The 15,056-nt window shown below is 45.4% G+C and overlaps 1 protein-coding gene across 2 annotated transcripts in view; it reads right to left on the reverse strand.

Annotated features, from left to right (window-relative positions):
* Window positions 1–15,056, reverse strand: part of LOC144720031 (papilin-like) — a 52,703-nt gene that overhangs the window by 16,179 nt on the left and 21,468 nt on the right. For both annotated transcript variants that reach the window (XM_078596458.1, XM_078596457.1), the window contains exons 7-9: window positions 11,755–11,878; window positions 11,429–11,509; window positions 3,747–3,919 (exon numbers count right to left, since the gene is read on the reverse strand). In XM_078596458.1, the coding sequence (XP_078452584.1) occupies window positions 3,747–3,919; window positions 11,429–11,509; window positions 11,755–11,878 (378 nt within the window). The remainder of the gene's footprint in view (window positions 1–3,746; window positions 3,920–11,428; window positions 11,510–11,754; window positions 11,879–15,056) is intronic.

Below are 15,056 nucleotides of genomic sequence, written 5' to 3' on the forward strand. Positions count from 1 at the left end.
AGATCCCATAGCCGAATCGAACAAAAGCAGTAGGCACGGCCTCAGAACCATAATAAAAGAACAAAAACCACTGCTGTAAAGAAATCCAAAATGGCAGTTTGCGTTGTTTGTGTAAAACACCGACATAGACGAGGAGTTGCTTACCAGCCAGGCGCAGTGACAACTGTCGGCTGGTCAACTTGAAAACGCTTGATGTACGACAGGACATGGCGACGGGAGAATGCTCTAAATAAGCTGTCTCTCTCTCTCTTTCATGTGGAAATAAAAATTGAGAAGGCCCTGCTTTTGGGATGGTACAATCGTGGCATTTAAGTACCCAGGCACGCATTGTGCCTTGGTACATCTTCCATGCCAGCTAAAACCCACAACAAAGCTGCACCTCCTCCATCCCTGCGAAACTCCCAAAAAAATCCTTCCTCTGAATCCCAGACCTCTCCCGACAACCGTAGAATCCATCACCTCTCCTTCCCAAGCTCTGCGAGCAACCGCACGGATGGAAGCGCTGCATGATCTTTCCTTGCCTCGGGCACAGAGAGGGATGAGTCGCAGCACGCCCAAGAAGGACGTCCCTATCGGGGAAGCGTGTCTGTTCCCGCAATAGGGGCAAACAAGAGGCTTTTGGGAAAATGTAAAAAAATACTCAACGCATTCGTCAATGACGCTGTGGCCTTAAAAAGGAGCTGGTGAGAGGCGATGTCTCCGGTACTTGCCCTTCTTCACGGCACGTGGGGAGGCCGGAGAGGCGCAGTGTTTGAGAGCAGGAGAAGAGACAGCATCAAAGAAACGAGACTCATTTCTTAAGAGTCTTGGGGTCCATTGATAGCCAGTCATCTTTGGAAATTGAGCAAATTTTTGGAAAACGAATTTATGTAAATGAACAGCAGCGTACCAATGTTCCAGAAAAATAACGTTTTCAATCAGTGCCGCTTGCTCATCGTTTTCAATCAGTGCCGCTTGCTCATTGGTTTCAATGAGCAAGCGCGTGCCGCCTGGTTTAAGTTCTTAGCTTTGTGTGCCCGGGTAAGGCCATGTTTAAACTCTGCTATGCCAAATTAACAATAATTTTTTTTAAACGCCACTAAAACACGTGGAGAGAGATGTGTGGTGTTTGGCGATGTGGATTATCGCATGGCAAATCTGTGAGAGATGGCGAAAAGTTGGGGAAACCTTCATCCAAAAGTGGATCGATGATGGTTAAAGATTATGTATGCTGAACTTCTTTCTCACCGTACATAGCCAACCATGCTAATGGGAGGTGCAGGAGAAGGACAGCAAACTAAACACAAACAAATAATGGCGATTAAATACATTTTACCATGAATGTTAGGCATATGATTCAACTGCCAGCGACCCGGCAAAATTGTTGCGATGCCGAAGTTACACTGAGGCATTTTGTTTTAAAACAACCGACTTGCAGGCACAGTACATGGATCTTCTAGTCGTAATCTCGTAAAGTAACATCGTAGAGTAACATCGCGTAAATCTAGGCTGCTAAAACTAGCACCGCCTCGCTGTAAATGAGTGTCACGTGCGCCGTTAACGAAGGTTATGCCCCAACGGGGTTATCAGAAGAAAAAAAACACCGGCGAGACAACTTTCAAATAAAAATCTGTTTGCATTTTGAGGGCCGTATATATTTTATTTAAAAGAAACCACGTGGGAAGTCCGCAGGGCTGTTTGTAAACGCTCTGAGCTCCTAAAACGAGGCCACGTCGTAAAAGAAGGAGACCTTCACTGGCACCAGTCTTACCGAATAAAAATACCGCACCCGTGCAGGGGTTCGATTTACAACACAAACAAAACTACAGCCCCCCCACCACCCCACCGATGGCTTTTCCCCAGCGTCCGAATATTTTTCCAAAAACACCCCTGAAACAGGGCCCTCTGCACAATAAAAGAGGAACTGAGCTCAGGTGCCCGTTTGGAAGCACTTTGATATCTGTAGAAAAACAAACATCGTTCCCAAGAATCCCTCAAGACTGATGGCCGGGTGGCTCTGGGATTAAAGCAATGAGTCAGCACTGCTGAGAACCCTGGGAGAGACTCCAGGTTGCAACCGTCCCGTGTAACGAGGTCACTGATTAGTGATCATACAAGTATAACCCGTAAAAACAAAGTTTTTCACTATAAATCCTTTATATGCGTGGCGGCTAGAGTCCTCTCGTCCTCTGGCTTGAGATGGCTGCCACCTATGGGTCAGATGATTGCATGGCACCATTAAGCAATTGGTAATTAAATATAATATTTTTGTCCTAAAAAGTTTAAAATTTTGGAAAAAATGTTTTACGAACATTAATTGTCACGCACAACGAGTCTGTGTCAGCTCGATTGGATCACGGGAAGTGGGTTAAAAAACGACCGAAAGATTTGCACGGTCGTAAGCAAGCAAGCGCGCAAGTGAACTTAATATAAAGGATAAAAAAAAACACAACGTTACTATTTTCCCCCCACTTCATGTTGCTTATTTCAGCTCTGAGACTTAAAAACATTGATTTGAATGACATACCGCTAAACATCTTTGCAGGGCATTACATGGTATCCCTCTAGTGTGGATATAAAAGGTCTCGTGCGGTGGCTTCAGAAATAGATCCGTGCCGTCATCTACCAGGGCCATTCTCTGCTCGCCGTGAGGGTTCTGAATAGAAATACATTTGTCTCTCAACGTTATGCTCAAAGCAGCACGAATAGAATTGAGAGAAAAAAAATGAAAAGAATTGGCCAAACATCCGAGTGCAATTTGAATGTAATTGAAAAATAAACCCCCTGGAGAGAATGTTTTTTTTTTTCAAATCTTTCCTGCAAATCTCTACCCGCCACCGTGTGTCAGTGTTAATCCTCCTGGATTGCAACCTGAACAGCCTTCGGTCAGAGGGAGGTCGCTCATTCTTCTCTGCTGCCCCCATTATGTGAAAGTTCCTTCCCCCCCAGCCATCCAAGCTGTTGACTTCCTGCTCCTGTTTGGGCCCAGGCTCAAAAACTTCATTTTTTCCCCTCTGGCTAAGGCTGACTGCCTCTTTTTTTCCTCTAAAATTGCATTTAAACGATATATGAATCCAACCTCTGCTGGAGGTGTGAGAGCCATCCCAGCGCTCACGTGAGCATAAATTACTTTTTAAATCTTATTTTTCGCACTGAACTGAGAATATCAACCTCACTTTGCAGAATAGCCCAATTTCATCATGGATTCCAACCCAGAATCTCAGCAGTGTTGACCAAACATATTTTTAAAGAAAAGTTTGGGGTCGGTCTAATAATCTAGATAATATTTTGTCTTGCGAAAGATCTGATTTCAGTATACTCTTCTGGAAGATTCCTCTGCCTAATATAGTACCATATTATCACGATTATAAAACACACCTTTCTTTAAAATTACCCCAGGGGTATGGGTTGTGTATTACTTTCCAGAAGGTCTTACAATCTGGAGAACGCAGTAACATTAATTTTCCAATACCGCCATGGCAATTGGCTTCATAATAAAATATATTTTTCTTAAACGATTGTACACATGACACTTTAAACTCTGCTTTTCTGGGTGGCGGAGAGTCGTCACGTGTGTATGTATGTTGAACTTCGTTCTCACCATACGTAGCCAACCATGCTCATGTGCGCAACAACACAACCGTAGCCAGATCATTTACGTGGCCTGACCAATATAAAAAAAAAACAATTACGCATCGTAATACTGGCTGTGAAAACCTTCGCGTCTTTAGGTGAACATGAACTGTGTCGTGCCCCGTGAGCCGCACCTCCACGACGAGCGGCTCGGTGCTGGGCCCCAGGACGGTCACCACCTCGGGCGAGTCGTCCCTCTCGTCGCGGCGCTCATAGCGCAGCACGGAGCCGGCGACCGGGAACGAGCGAGAGTAGTCAATCGTCCAGTGCCCGTTCAGGTAGTAGTGGCCGAGCGGGTTCTTGATGGCTGCTCCCGTTGGGAGGGGAGGCGAGGGAGCGGGGAGGGGGGGGATGCAAAATGAGAGACCACGTATACACTTTTCATACGCATAATTCAAAATGCACAGACTGGCACTCACCATAGAAATGTGGAATTTCCATCACTGGCTTTGGGCCATCAATGGAGGTGAGCACGACCCGATGCTCACATGAGCATAGAAACACAACTAGATTTTGACACTCGGCTCGATTTGTTTTGTTATTTCAACAATATCTAGACTTTGACACTTCTGTTCTTGTCAAATGTCTCAAATATGTTGACTTACCTAGAGCTATTATAGCCTTTCTAAGTTGACGGCATTGCTTTGCTCTTCGTGATACTTCTTAATTCATCATTCTTTCAAAACCGGCTGATCTGCAGCATTCTCAGAATTTTGTACGAGCCAGCTTTTGTTTTTCCATCTCTTTGGTTTGGTGTGCATAGATAGCCATGGACAAAATAATATATTCTCTTGTACTTTGTCTTATCAGCCAAGTCAAATCTGTAAATTATGAAAAAACCTTATCATAACAGAATAAAAGTGCTGGCTCGAAAAATCATGAGTTTGAAACGACACACATTTCTGTGTAACAAGCAGTCAGCCTCCAAGCGTTATGCTCGAACCATCAACATGTCCTGAAGAGGTGCATTGTGGACCCCTTGTGTTGGGTCACCAGTGATGCATCACTGCTGCCACTGCTGTCAGTTTTAGTCACGCTTGTTCGATCTTTGTGGTCACCTAAGAGTGCCACAATGCACTTCTGTAGGAAATGCTGACGGCCTTTGTGTATCGGGAGTAGTTAGTGCACTACGCTACGAACCCAGCGACCCAAGTTCGATTCCCGCTCACGGCCAACACCAGTGACGATTATCTGAACCGGTCCTGGGCCACCCCTAGGTCAACTCAGCATCAAATGAGTACCGAGTGCGGTGTGTAAACATCGCCACCGGGGAGACAAAGGCGGCCGGGTGTGGTGCTGGCCACCCACCCCCTCATGTGCCGTGTCGCTAACAGCACTTGCTCCAATAATTAATCTGTTTAGACTTCACGGGGAGTCTTTGTCTTTTGTGTGCTCTTTACACGCCCTGCCCAGTTTGCAACGAGCGCCCTCCACTGGCCCAACGTAGCCATTTTTAATTGAAGCAATGTCCTCCAAATGCCTTTTACTGGTAGGAACCTCCTGGTTACACCAGCCCACAGGGGATTATTGTGTCCGTCCGTCCGTCGTGCAGGGAGGGGCTGGGTGGGGAGGGAGGGGCTGGGTGGGGGGTGGGAGGGGTGGGGCTGGGTGGGGAGGAGCTGGTCACCCCGTGGTGCCCTTATAAAACTCAACGTTTAACCTACTCACGCCGGCTTGTGCCCGCCCTCACAGTCGGGCATATTTGCGGAATACACCACGCCGCCGTTGACCCTGCAGGCCATTGACCGAGCAACCCAACGCTCCTACCAGCTCCCTCCGCAGGACAACGTGTTTGTGCTGGGTATCTCGAGTGTCACCAGATGATGGTTTCAGCCCGGACACCAATGAATGCGCAAAAACCCATCGCATGAAATTCGCTTTTTTCTTCACTTGGCAAAATTCCAGCTTTGAAAATTAGATATCTCGATTTGAATGTTATGCACCGAACATTTCTCTGCAGCAGCGCACGTGAGAATGCACGCCGTCGGTGCGTGGACACTCGAAGAGACCTCAGAAGCACTTCCGTTATATCTATTTCCACGGGCCGTTCTCTAACATGCACTGCTCTGAAGAGGGTTCTGAATTGACGCGTCATATCATGACATGATGTAGACAGTATAATTTCAATAAGATAGGAGGGGAGAAAATAAATATTAAAAATGCATTAATTCTAGATTTGAAGCTTTCGTGACTGCAATGATTCATATTCTCAGATTTTTTCGGTAAAGTCACGTAGGTAAAAACATTAAAATTAATGAAAGTAAAATAAAACAAAACAAAATAAAATTCACGACGTTTCGGAGGCAACACAAGTCTCCGTCATCAGGTGGGACCGTCACAGCCGAATTAGCTGCATCAAGTGAAGCAATGATTCAAGATGTAATCCCTTATAAGCAAGTTGAAGGGAGGTGGAGAGGGGGGGGAGAGCTTATCAGGCTGTGGTAGCCAATGAATGGAAACGTATCGGGAGGGAGGAGGAGCGGTGATCAAAGACTGCACGCAGTGCTCAACACAATGAATGGAGACGTGTCGGGACGGAGGGCGAGCGGCGATCAAAGACTGCACGCAGTGCTCAACACAATGAATGGAGACGCGCCGGGACGGAGGGCGAGCGGTGATCAAAGACATCACGTAGTGCTCAACACAATGAATGGAAACGTGGCGAGCGGTGATCAAAGAACAATGAAGAGATTACTGTTAAACACTGTGGATGTTAACACTCGGTGAAGTAAATTAAAATAGTGCCTGTCAGATAAGATGGTCCAAAAAGTGTAATTAAGTCTTTTTTGCGTGGTTAATAACATCTTTCCAGTGATTACTGAGTTTGTACCCATCATCACGGTTGAAATTATGTCTGTGTTTGTATATTTGTATGGCTTCGTGTACAAACCTTTGATGGTAGCCCGGAGGTTTGCAGAGAACCTTGGTCTCGGAAAAGACAATTTCATGAGAGCCCGCCGAGTTGTAGCAATGATCGGCAACGGCCGAAGAATCAGTTCTGCCGTGTTTCAGATCTGACTTGTGCTCGCGGACACGATCAGCAACATGACGTTTTGTTTCTCCAATGTAGCAATCACCACAAATGCAACTCAATTTGTAGACTCCAGGATACTGTAAGTCAGGAACGACATCCTTCACAGATGGAATCAGATCACGGATTTTATGCACTGTACTGAATCGGACTTGGATCTTATGTTTGTTTAGAATTTTGGAGATCTTTTTGGTCACGCCTGCTATGTATGGTAACGTGATAGTTTTGGTCAGAGTTTCATGTGGTTGTTTCTGTGTGGTGGGAGAGACAGCTTGGCGGATAGTGCGGTCAGAGTATCCGTTCATCCTGAGGGCCCGATGTACATGTCTTAATTCATCAGTCAGGTGGTGTTGGTCAGAAATGCCATGGGCTCTGTGGTATAGCGTTTTGATGAGAGAATTCTTTTGAGATGGGTGGTGGTGGGAATCCGGTTTCAAGTAGGAATTTGTGTGGGTGGCTTTCCTGTAGACAGAATGTCCCAAGGATCCGTCAAGCCTCCTCTTAAACAGAATATCCAAGAATGGTAGTTTACCGTCTTTCTCCACTTCCATGGTGAATCTGATAGATGGGTGTCTAGAATTGATGTGGTCCAAGAAGTGGTTCAATGCTGGGAGGCCATGTGGCCAGATGACGAAAGTGTCATCCACATATCTCTTCCACAGGGAAGGACGCAGGGTGGATGTCTGGATGGCGTCTGATTCAAACTTTTCCATGAACATGTTGGCTATAACTGGTGACAAGGGGGAGCCCATAGGGGTACCCTCATTCTGTTTGTAGAAGGTGCCATTCCAGGTAAAATAGGTGTTGGTGAGGCAATGCCTAACCAGCGCAGGTACATCAGAATTCAATCCATGTTGGACTAAGTCCTCAATTATTGTTAGGGTGTCCGGTACTGGGACTTTGGTAAACAAAGATACTACATCAAAGCTGACGAGGATGTCATCAGAATATAGCACCATGTCCTTAACCATAGAGACTAATTGGGTTGAGTTGAGTACTGCCGAAGAGGTCTTGCCTGTGAAGGGGAGCAGAGTATCTGATAGAAAACGGGCTAGTTTGTACGTCGGAGAGTTTATCGTCGACACGATGGGTCGTAGCGGGGTGCCTTCTTTATGGATTTTGGGAAGACCATAGAGTCTGGGAGGTCTTGCCGCCGATGGTTTTAGAGAGGGACGTTTGCTTGGTTCGATTAGGGAAGTCGAACTCGTGATGATACTGTTGGTTTTTGTCGTTAGGCTTTTAGTGGGATCGTTTTTAATTTTGGAGTAACTCCCATCATTAAGCAGGTCCAGGATTTTGTTGTTGTATGAATCTTTATCCATGATGACCGTGGCATTGCCCTTGTCTGCCGAGAGGATGACTATATCATCTCTCTTTTTTAAATTCGCGAGTTCAGAGCGTTCGTTTTTGCTGATGTTACTAGTGGGTTTCTTAGCATTCTTAAGAATAGTAGCTATTTCAGCTCTTGCTACATCCGCATGGATGTGTCCTATGCCTCTGAGGGCTACATCAATCTGAGAAATCATATCCTCTACTGGTATATATTTAGGGGTGACGGCGAAATTTAGTCCTTTGGCCAGTACCGTTTTTAGATTGTCAGAAATTGGAATGTTACTCTGATTAATCACGGTCTTGTTAACATCCAGCTTTGCGATGTGTGGCTCTGGTTTCTTTTTAGATAGGAGGTTGAATTTAGAAATCAGGTTAGCTTTGCATTTGGCTGACATTGAGTCAGCAGAAGCAGAAGTCATGTTATCAACGTGGTTCCAATCAGAAGGTGACATTTTTTGTGTTAACATTAGATGTGTTTGTAAGAGAGTCTTGTCTAAATTATCGAGTTCAGATCGGAGTAACCTTATTCTCTCCGAGATTAGTGATAGGCTAGCTTTAAATAAGATCTGTTTGGAGTTCGGTGAGGACACAGCAGCGGATGTGAGTGTGAAAGCGATGGGTATTACCTTGTTATCGCGTTTTTTACCTACGTGACTTTACCGAAAAAATCTGAGAATATGAATCATTGCAGTCACGAAAGCTTCAAATCTAGAATTAATGCCCTCTACGGGGAGGAATTCCACCTATCTGTTAGAGTTTTTAACAGACAACGAGACAAGAAGTCACAGCTTCTCGAGACGCTGGCCTTCCTCAAGAGATGCCGCGATAACAAGGTAATAGCTACTATTCTTAAGAATGCTAAGAAACCCACTAGTAACATCAGCAAAAACGAACGCTCTGAACTCGCGAATTTAAAAAAGAGAGATGATATAGTCATCCTCTCGGCAGACAAGGGCAATGCCACGGTCATCATGGATAAAGATTCATACAACAACAAAATCCTGGACCTGCTTAATGATGGGAGTTACTCCAAAATTAAAAACGATCCCACTAAAAGCCTAACGACAAAAACCAACAGTATCATCACGAGTTCGACTTCCCTAATCGAACCAAGCAAACGTCCCTCTCTAAAACCATCGGCGGCAAGACCTCCCAGACTCTATGGTCTTCCCAAAATCCATAAAGAAGGCACCCCGCTACGACCCATCGTGTCGACGATAAACTCTCCGACGTACAAACTAGCCCGTTTTCTATCAGATACTCTGCTCCCCTTCACAGGCAAGACCTCTTCGGCAGTACTCAACTCAACCCAATTAGTCTCTATGGTTAAGGACATGGTGCTATATTCTGATGACATCCTCGTCAGCTTTGATGTAGTATCTTTGTTTACCAAAGTCCCAGTACCGGACACCCTAACAATAATTGAGGACTTAGTCCAACATGGATTGAATTCTGATGTACCTGCGCTGGTTAGGCATTGCCTCACCAACACCTATTTTACCTGGAATGGCACCTTCTACAAACAGAATGAGGGTACCCCTATGGGCTCCCCCTTGTCACCAGTTATAGCCAACATGTTCATGGAAAAGTTTGAATCAGACGCCATCCAGACATCCACCCTGCGTCCTTCCCTGTGGAAGAGATATGTGGATGACACTTTCGTCATCTGGCCACATGGCCTCCCAGCATTGAACCACTTCTTGGACCACATCAATTCTAGACACCCATCTATCAGATTCACCATGGAAGTGGAGAAAGACGGTAAACTACCATTCTTGGATATTCTGTTTAAGAGGAGGCTTGACGGATCCTTGGGACATTCTGTCTACAGGAAAGCCACCCACACAAATTCCTACTTGAAACCGGATTCCCACCACCACCCATCTCAAAAGAATTCTCTCATCAAAACGCTATACCACAGAGCCCATGGCATTTCTGACCAACACCACCTGACTGATGAATTAAGACATGTACATCGGGCCCTCAGGATGAACGGATACTCTGACCGCACTATCCGCCAAGCTGTCTCTCCCACCACACAGAAACAACCACATGAAACTCTGACCAAAACTATCACGTTACCATACATAGCAGGCGTGACCAAAAAGATCTCCAAAATTCTAAACAAACATAAGATCCAAGTCCGATTCAGTACAGTGCATAAAATCCGTGATCTGATTCCATCTGTGAAGGATGTCGTTCCTGACTTACAGTATCCTGGAGTCTACAAATTGAGTTGCATTTGTGGTGATTGCTACATTGGAGAAACAAAACGTCATGTTGCTGATCGTGTCCGCGAGCACAAGTCAGATCTGAAACACGGCAGAACTGATTCTTCGGCCGTTGCCGATCATTGCTACAACTCGGCGGGCTCTCATGAAATTGTCTTTTCCGAGACCAAGGTTCTCTGCAAACCTCCGGGCTACCATCAAAGGTTTGTACACGAAGCCATACAAATATACAAACACAGACATAATTTCAACCGTGATGATGGGTACAAACTCAGTAATCACTGGAAAGATGTTATTAACCACGCAAAAAAGACTTAATTACACTTTTTGGACCATCTTATCTGACAGGCACTATTTTAATTTACTTCACCGAGTGTTAACATCCACAGTGTTTAACAGTAATCTCTTCATTGTTCTTTGATCACCGCTCGCCACGTTTCCATTCATTGTGTTGAGCACTACGTGATGTCTTTGATCACCGCTCGCCCTCCGTCCCGGCGCGTCTCCATTCATTGTGTTGAGCACTGCGTGCAGTCTTTGATCGCCGCTCGCCCTCCGTCCCGACACGTCTCCATTCATTGTGTTGAGCACTGCGTGCAGTCTTTGATCACCGCTCCTCCTCCCTCCCGATACGTTTCCATTCATTGGCTACCACAGCCTGATAAGCTCTCCCCCCCCTCTCCACCTCCCTTCAACTTGCTTATAAGGGATTACATCTTGAATCATTGCTTCACTTGATGCAGCTAATTCGGCTGTGACGGTCCCACCTGATGACGGAGACTTGTGTTGCCTCCGAAACGTCGTGAATTTTATTTTGTTTTGTTTTATTTTACTTTCATTAATTTTAATGTTTTTACCTACGTGACTTTACCGAAAAAATCTGAGAATATTAAAAATGCAGCACCGTTAAATAAACTGATATTTGCAGCATGGCATATTTACACACTGCCTGATGCGATGTAAAACCGCAATATCTTTCGTTCTCTATTAACTTTTTTCTGCCAAAGCCTTGGGCTTTCTTATCAGGCCCTTAAGGATCTGTCCCTGCATGGGCTCGAATCTTCCATGGCTCTCAGTCAATGGATTTGAGACCAAAACCCAAACCAGTCTGATCGGCTGTGCCCAAGCTTGTCTGCCGACAGCTGTGCTGCACATAACGGAAGTTGAGCGCACGTGTGTGTGCACGTGTGTGCCTGTGCGTGCGTGTGTGCGTACACTGTACCCAGGTAATTTCTAGAAGCAGACGATTCTTGAATTTTGATGTTCGTCGCTCCGACCGGGATGACAAGGATTTGAACGTAGCCTGCAAGACAAAAGCAGAGATGAATGCCGTTTTGTTTTTGCACTTACTCAAGCGCAATCAAATGCAGACAACGGATGCGTTTTAATGGGTAAATTGTTTCCCCAGCAAACCCAAAGGAATCTAACTTGACATCTGGCTCTATGTCGTGCGACGTATATCACGGGCGACCCGAGTTTCTTTTTTCCCTGGAGCAGGCGGAAGAAAGGGGGTGGAAGACACGAGGCAGCCTGGCCCACGCCACTCACCGCGGGGCACTTCGGGCTTGTTGAAGACGCCGGTGACGGGGACGCAGGAGGAGCCGTCGCCGCCGCACACGCGGCACGAATCCTCCACCAGGCCGGACTCGAGCCTCCCGTCACAGCCCACGGTCTGCGGGCCGACACACGGCCCGGCGCTAAGCGTCAACAAACTCAGCAAGAGTGCAGAGGGCCCCCGAAATAATATCGTGGAGGTCCAGTCATAAAAACAATAGGGAAACACCAAATAGGATCTCAAATTCAGATTATTAAAAAAAAAACACAAGGCTGAGGCCATCAACTCACTCTACATGGCAATACAATTTAATCACACATGGCCGAAACCTTGATTTGAAACCAGGATCTCCAAAGTGCCGGTCAATGCTCTGACCCCTGAACCACATGGGCACCTCTTGGATTAAGAGGTGTTCTGGGATAGATTTGTCCGTGTGGCATAGGCAAAACAATCAATGCACAATCATAATGCTACAAAGTTCAAATTGGAGTCAAGGGTCAACAACTCATACCTTTAGAGTCAATAATATACGGAGCACTTTGTGAGCAAATACTTTGTGAGAATTTTGCTTTTGAACCTATTTGGTTTTTAATCAAAGCAAACATTAACCGCATACAAACGTATCAACTGGAAAGGGTTGTCTTGTTGACATAAAACATCATATGCAAAGCAGCACCCTGTATTTTCTGGCATTGTGGTTTGATATCATAATCCAAAACAAAAGGAGAAACAAGCCAGTGGTGAGAGAGGAAGTTTTGAAATTGAATGCCATTAAATAACGATGACTAAGATGGAATGCGTCTAAAGGGGACGTCCACCTAGTTAGATGGAGCGATGAAATCAGTTCCATGTGCACGTGATGGAAGGATTATTGCATCCCAAGACCACCAGAGTTTACTGCGGCTTGGGGAAGCCTTCATCCAGCAGTGGACTGATCATAGCTCATGATGGGTGATGATGAGATGAATGGATGTGTGCATCAGGAGTGTAGTGTGGGTTGGCATGGGCCCTGGTGGATAGCACATCATCGGGCGACTAGTCAAATCTATTCCCCTCTTTGTCGACCCTCCCTGAGTCCATCTAACCCGTAGGCTACAAGCAACATTTTTAAACATTACAACAAAAAATTTCCTGGACTTGAATGCTCAATATTGGCAGAAACATGTCTCACTATATCTTCCTTTGAAGAAATAATGATAAATAATTATGAATATGATTTATACCACCACTGTTGTCTGAGAAGATATGCGAGCTAGCGTTTGTTCTGCCAGGTCTTCCTGGCACCCATGACCACCGAGTCTCGGCTTGCAGTCTCTCACACGATGAGGCTGGTGCCATTTTCACCAAAAGCGTTGGCCATGAACTGTTGTTTTTTTACCTCATCAAATTGCACTTACATAAAATGTCTTTAGAAATGTTTTGTTTTTTACTTTTCGCAAACGATTACAATACGTGCAAAGAAGGTTCAAACATGACCAGAGCCTAATTAGATCGGATGTTATTCACGTAAAGGTTTAAATTACACCTGCTTTCATAAGCATATGGATTGCTTCACTATTCTGGTAAATCGCCCGATGATGCTGGATGTAACTACCAGCGAAACGTCGCACTACTCAAATTGTAAATGTTGTGGATTTACTCTCCAACACACCGGTGGGCTGAAGTAGTAAATAATTGGCGTAGATAGAAAAATAATAGATCACGACGTTTCGATCGCAACACAGGCAATCGTCTTCAGGTGAGAGAGAGAGAGAAAGCCACTGAAACAAGGTCTTGTATAGGCCTGAGATGGGAGTCCCCTCAGGGTAAGAGGGCGGGGCAAGAGATGGTCTCCCTGAGGCTGTGGAAGTGGCCATTGTATTGTGGGAGATTAGCATCTTCTTGGTTCTTTCGGTAAAGTCACGTAGAATGGAAATAATAAAATAAAATAAAAAAAATTCTCACGACGTTTCGGCCACAACGCAAGCAGCCGTCCTCCAAGTGAAGAATAGGTCTGTCGAGAAGACAGTCTGAATGACTGAACGGCTGCTTGCGTTGTGGCCGAAACGTCGTGAGAATTATTTTATTGTTTTATTATTTTTTATTTTATTATTTCCATTCTACGTGACTTTACCGAAAGAACCAAGAAGATGAATCCCTGCAGTCACGAAAGCTTTAAATCGAGATTAGCATGTCAATGATACTTCGGTTGGCAGATCGAGTAGGACATCCAGCCCGTCAACACAAAGACATGCAACCTAGCGATGCAACTCAGAGAGTCAGCTAACATCGGCAGGAAGGATGGAAACATCACAGAAGGTTAAGACTTTATCTGGTTAATCACGTCCTTCTAATGATTGCTCAATTTGCACCCATCGTCTCGGTTGAAGTTGTGTCTGTGTTTATATATCTGGATGGCTTCATGGACAAATCTTTGATGATAGCCAGTGGGTTTGCATAGTACCTTCTATAAAGTAGTAATCATAATAATGATTGAACAAATTATATGCAAACGTTACATTAAGGCTGATGGGACAAATTTACTGAAAACGAGAGATTTTTTGTTTAAAGAGACAGTACACAAGATACAAACAGAATAGACTTGAATGGGATCACAAAAACAAAATTGTTATAATTCAGTTACGGTGGGGTGGGGGAGGAGGTGAAACATTAGGTTATCTTTAGCATGATATTGACATATCTAATCCTACCCTTTGAGATCATTCAATGAAAACCCAATTGTGGTAATTAAAAAATCCTAACCGTGGGTTGCTATGGGCAGCACATACTGAATCGAGCATAAAAAAAAGGTAAGACAGGGCTGCTGGACTGGTTTTTTTATGTCTTCGTGCAACTTGAGATGTGACCAAATATAGCCCCCTCCCCCCCTCCCATGGGCCGCACCTGTGAGCCACTCACGATTGCTGGGGGGTGCCCCCCGGGGTATCGACAACCATCGCCGGCGTCGGGTGAGGTCCAATCAACGCTCGTGAATTACCGGCGCGAAAACCTCAGCAGGGGATGGTTTAATGCTGAGGTGGCACTCTTTGAACGCGAACTTTCTCAGCGTTCAACTGTCGGGTTTTGAGAACGGTGGTTCTCGTATTCCCAGGGTCCTGGCCTCACAAGCCACCAAATGCGTGCATTGCCGCTTATTTATCAGCACGGTTACATCCGACTTCAGATATCACCGCTGATTTTAGCCGTGGCCAGGAGACGAACTTGGGTGCAGAGCGCAGTGCGCGAATGGCTGTCGCCACTCCTCTCCAGATGTTTGAGGCCTCAACATTTCAAGAATACTTTCACTTAAAGGCTC

This window comes from Lampetra planeri, chromosome 7 (genome assembly GCF_965212315.1).
Source record: "Lampetra planeri chromosome 7, kcLamPlan1.2.h2, whole genome shotgun sequence".
Taxonomy (NCBI): Eukaryota; Metazoa; Chordata; class Hyperoartia; order Petromyzontiformes; family Petromyzontidae; genus Lampetra; species Lampetra planeri.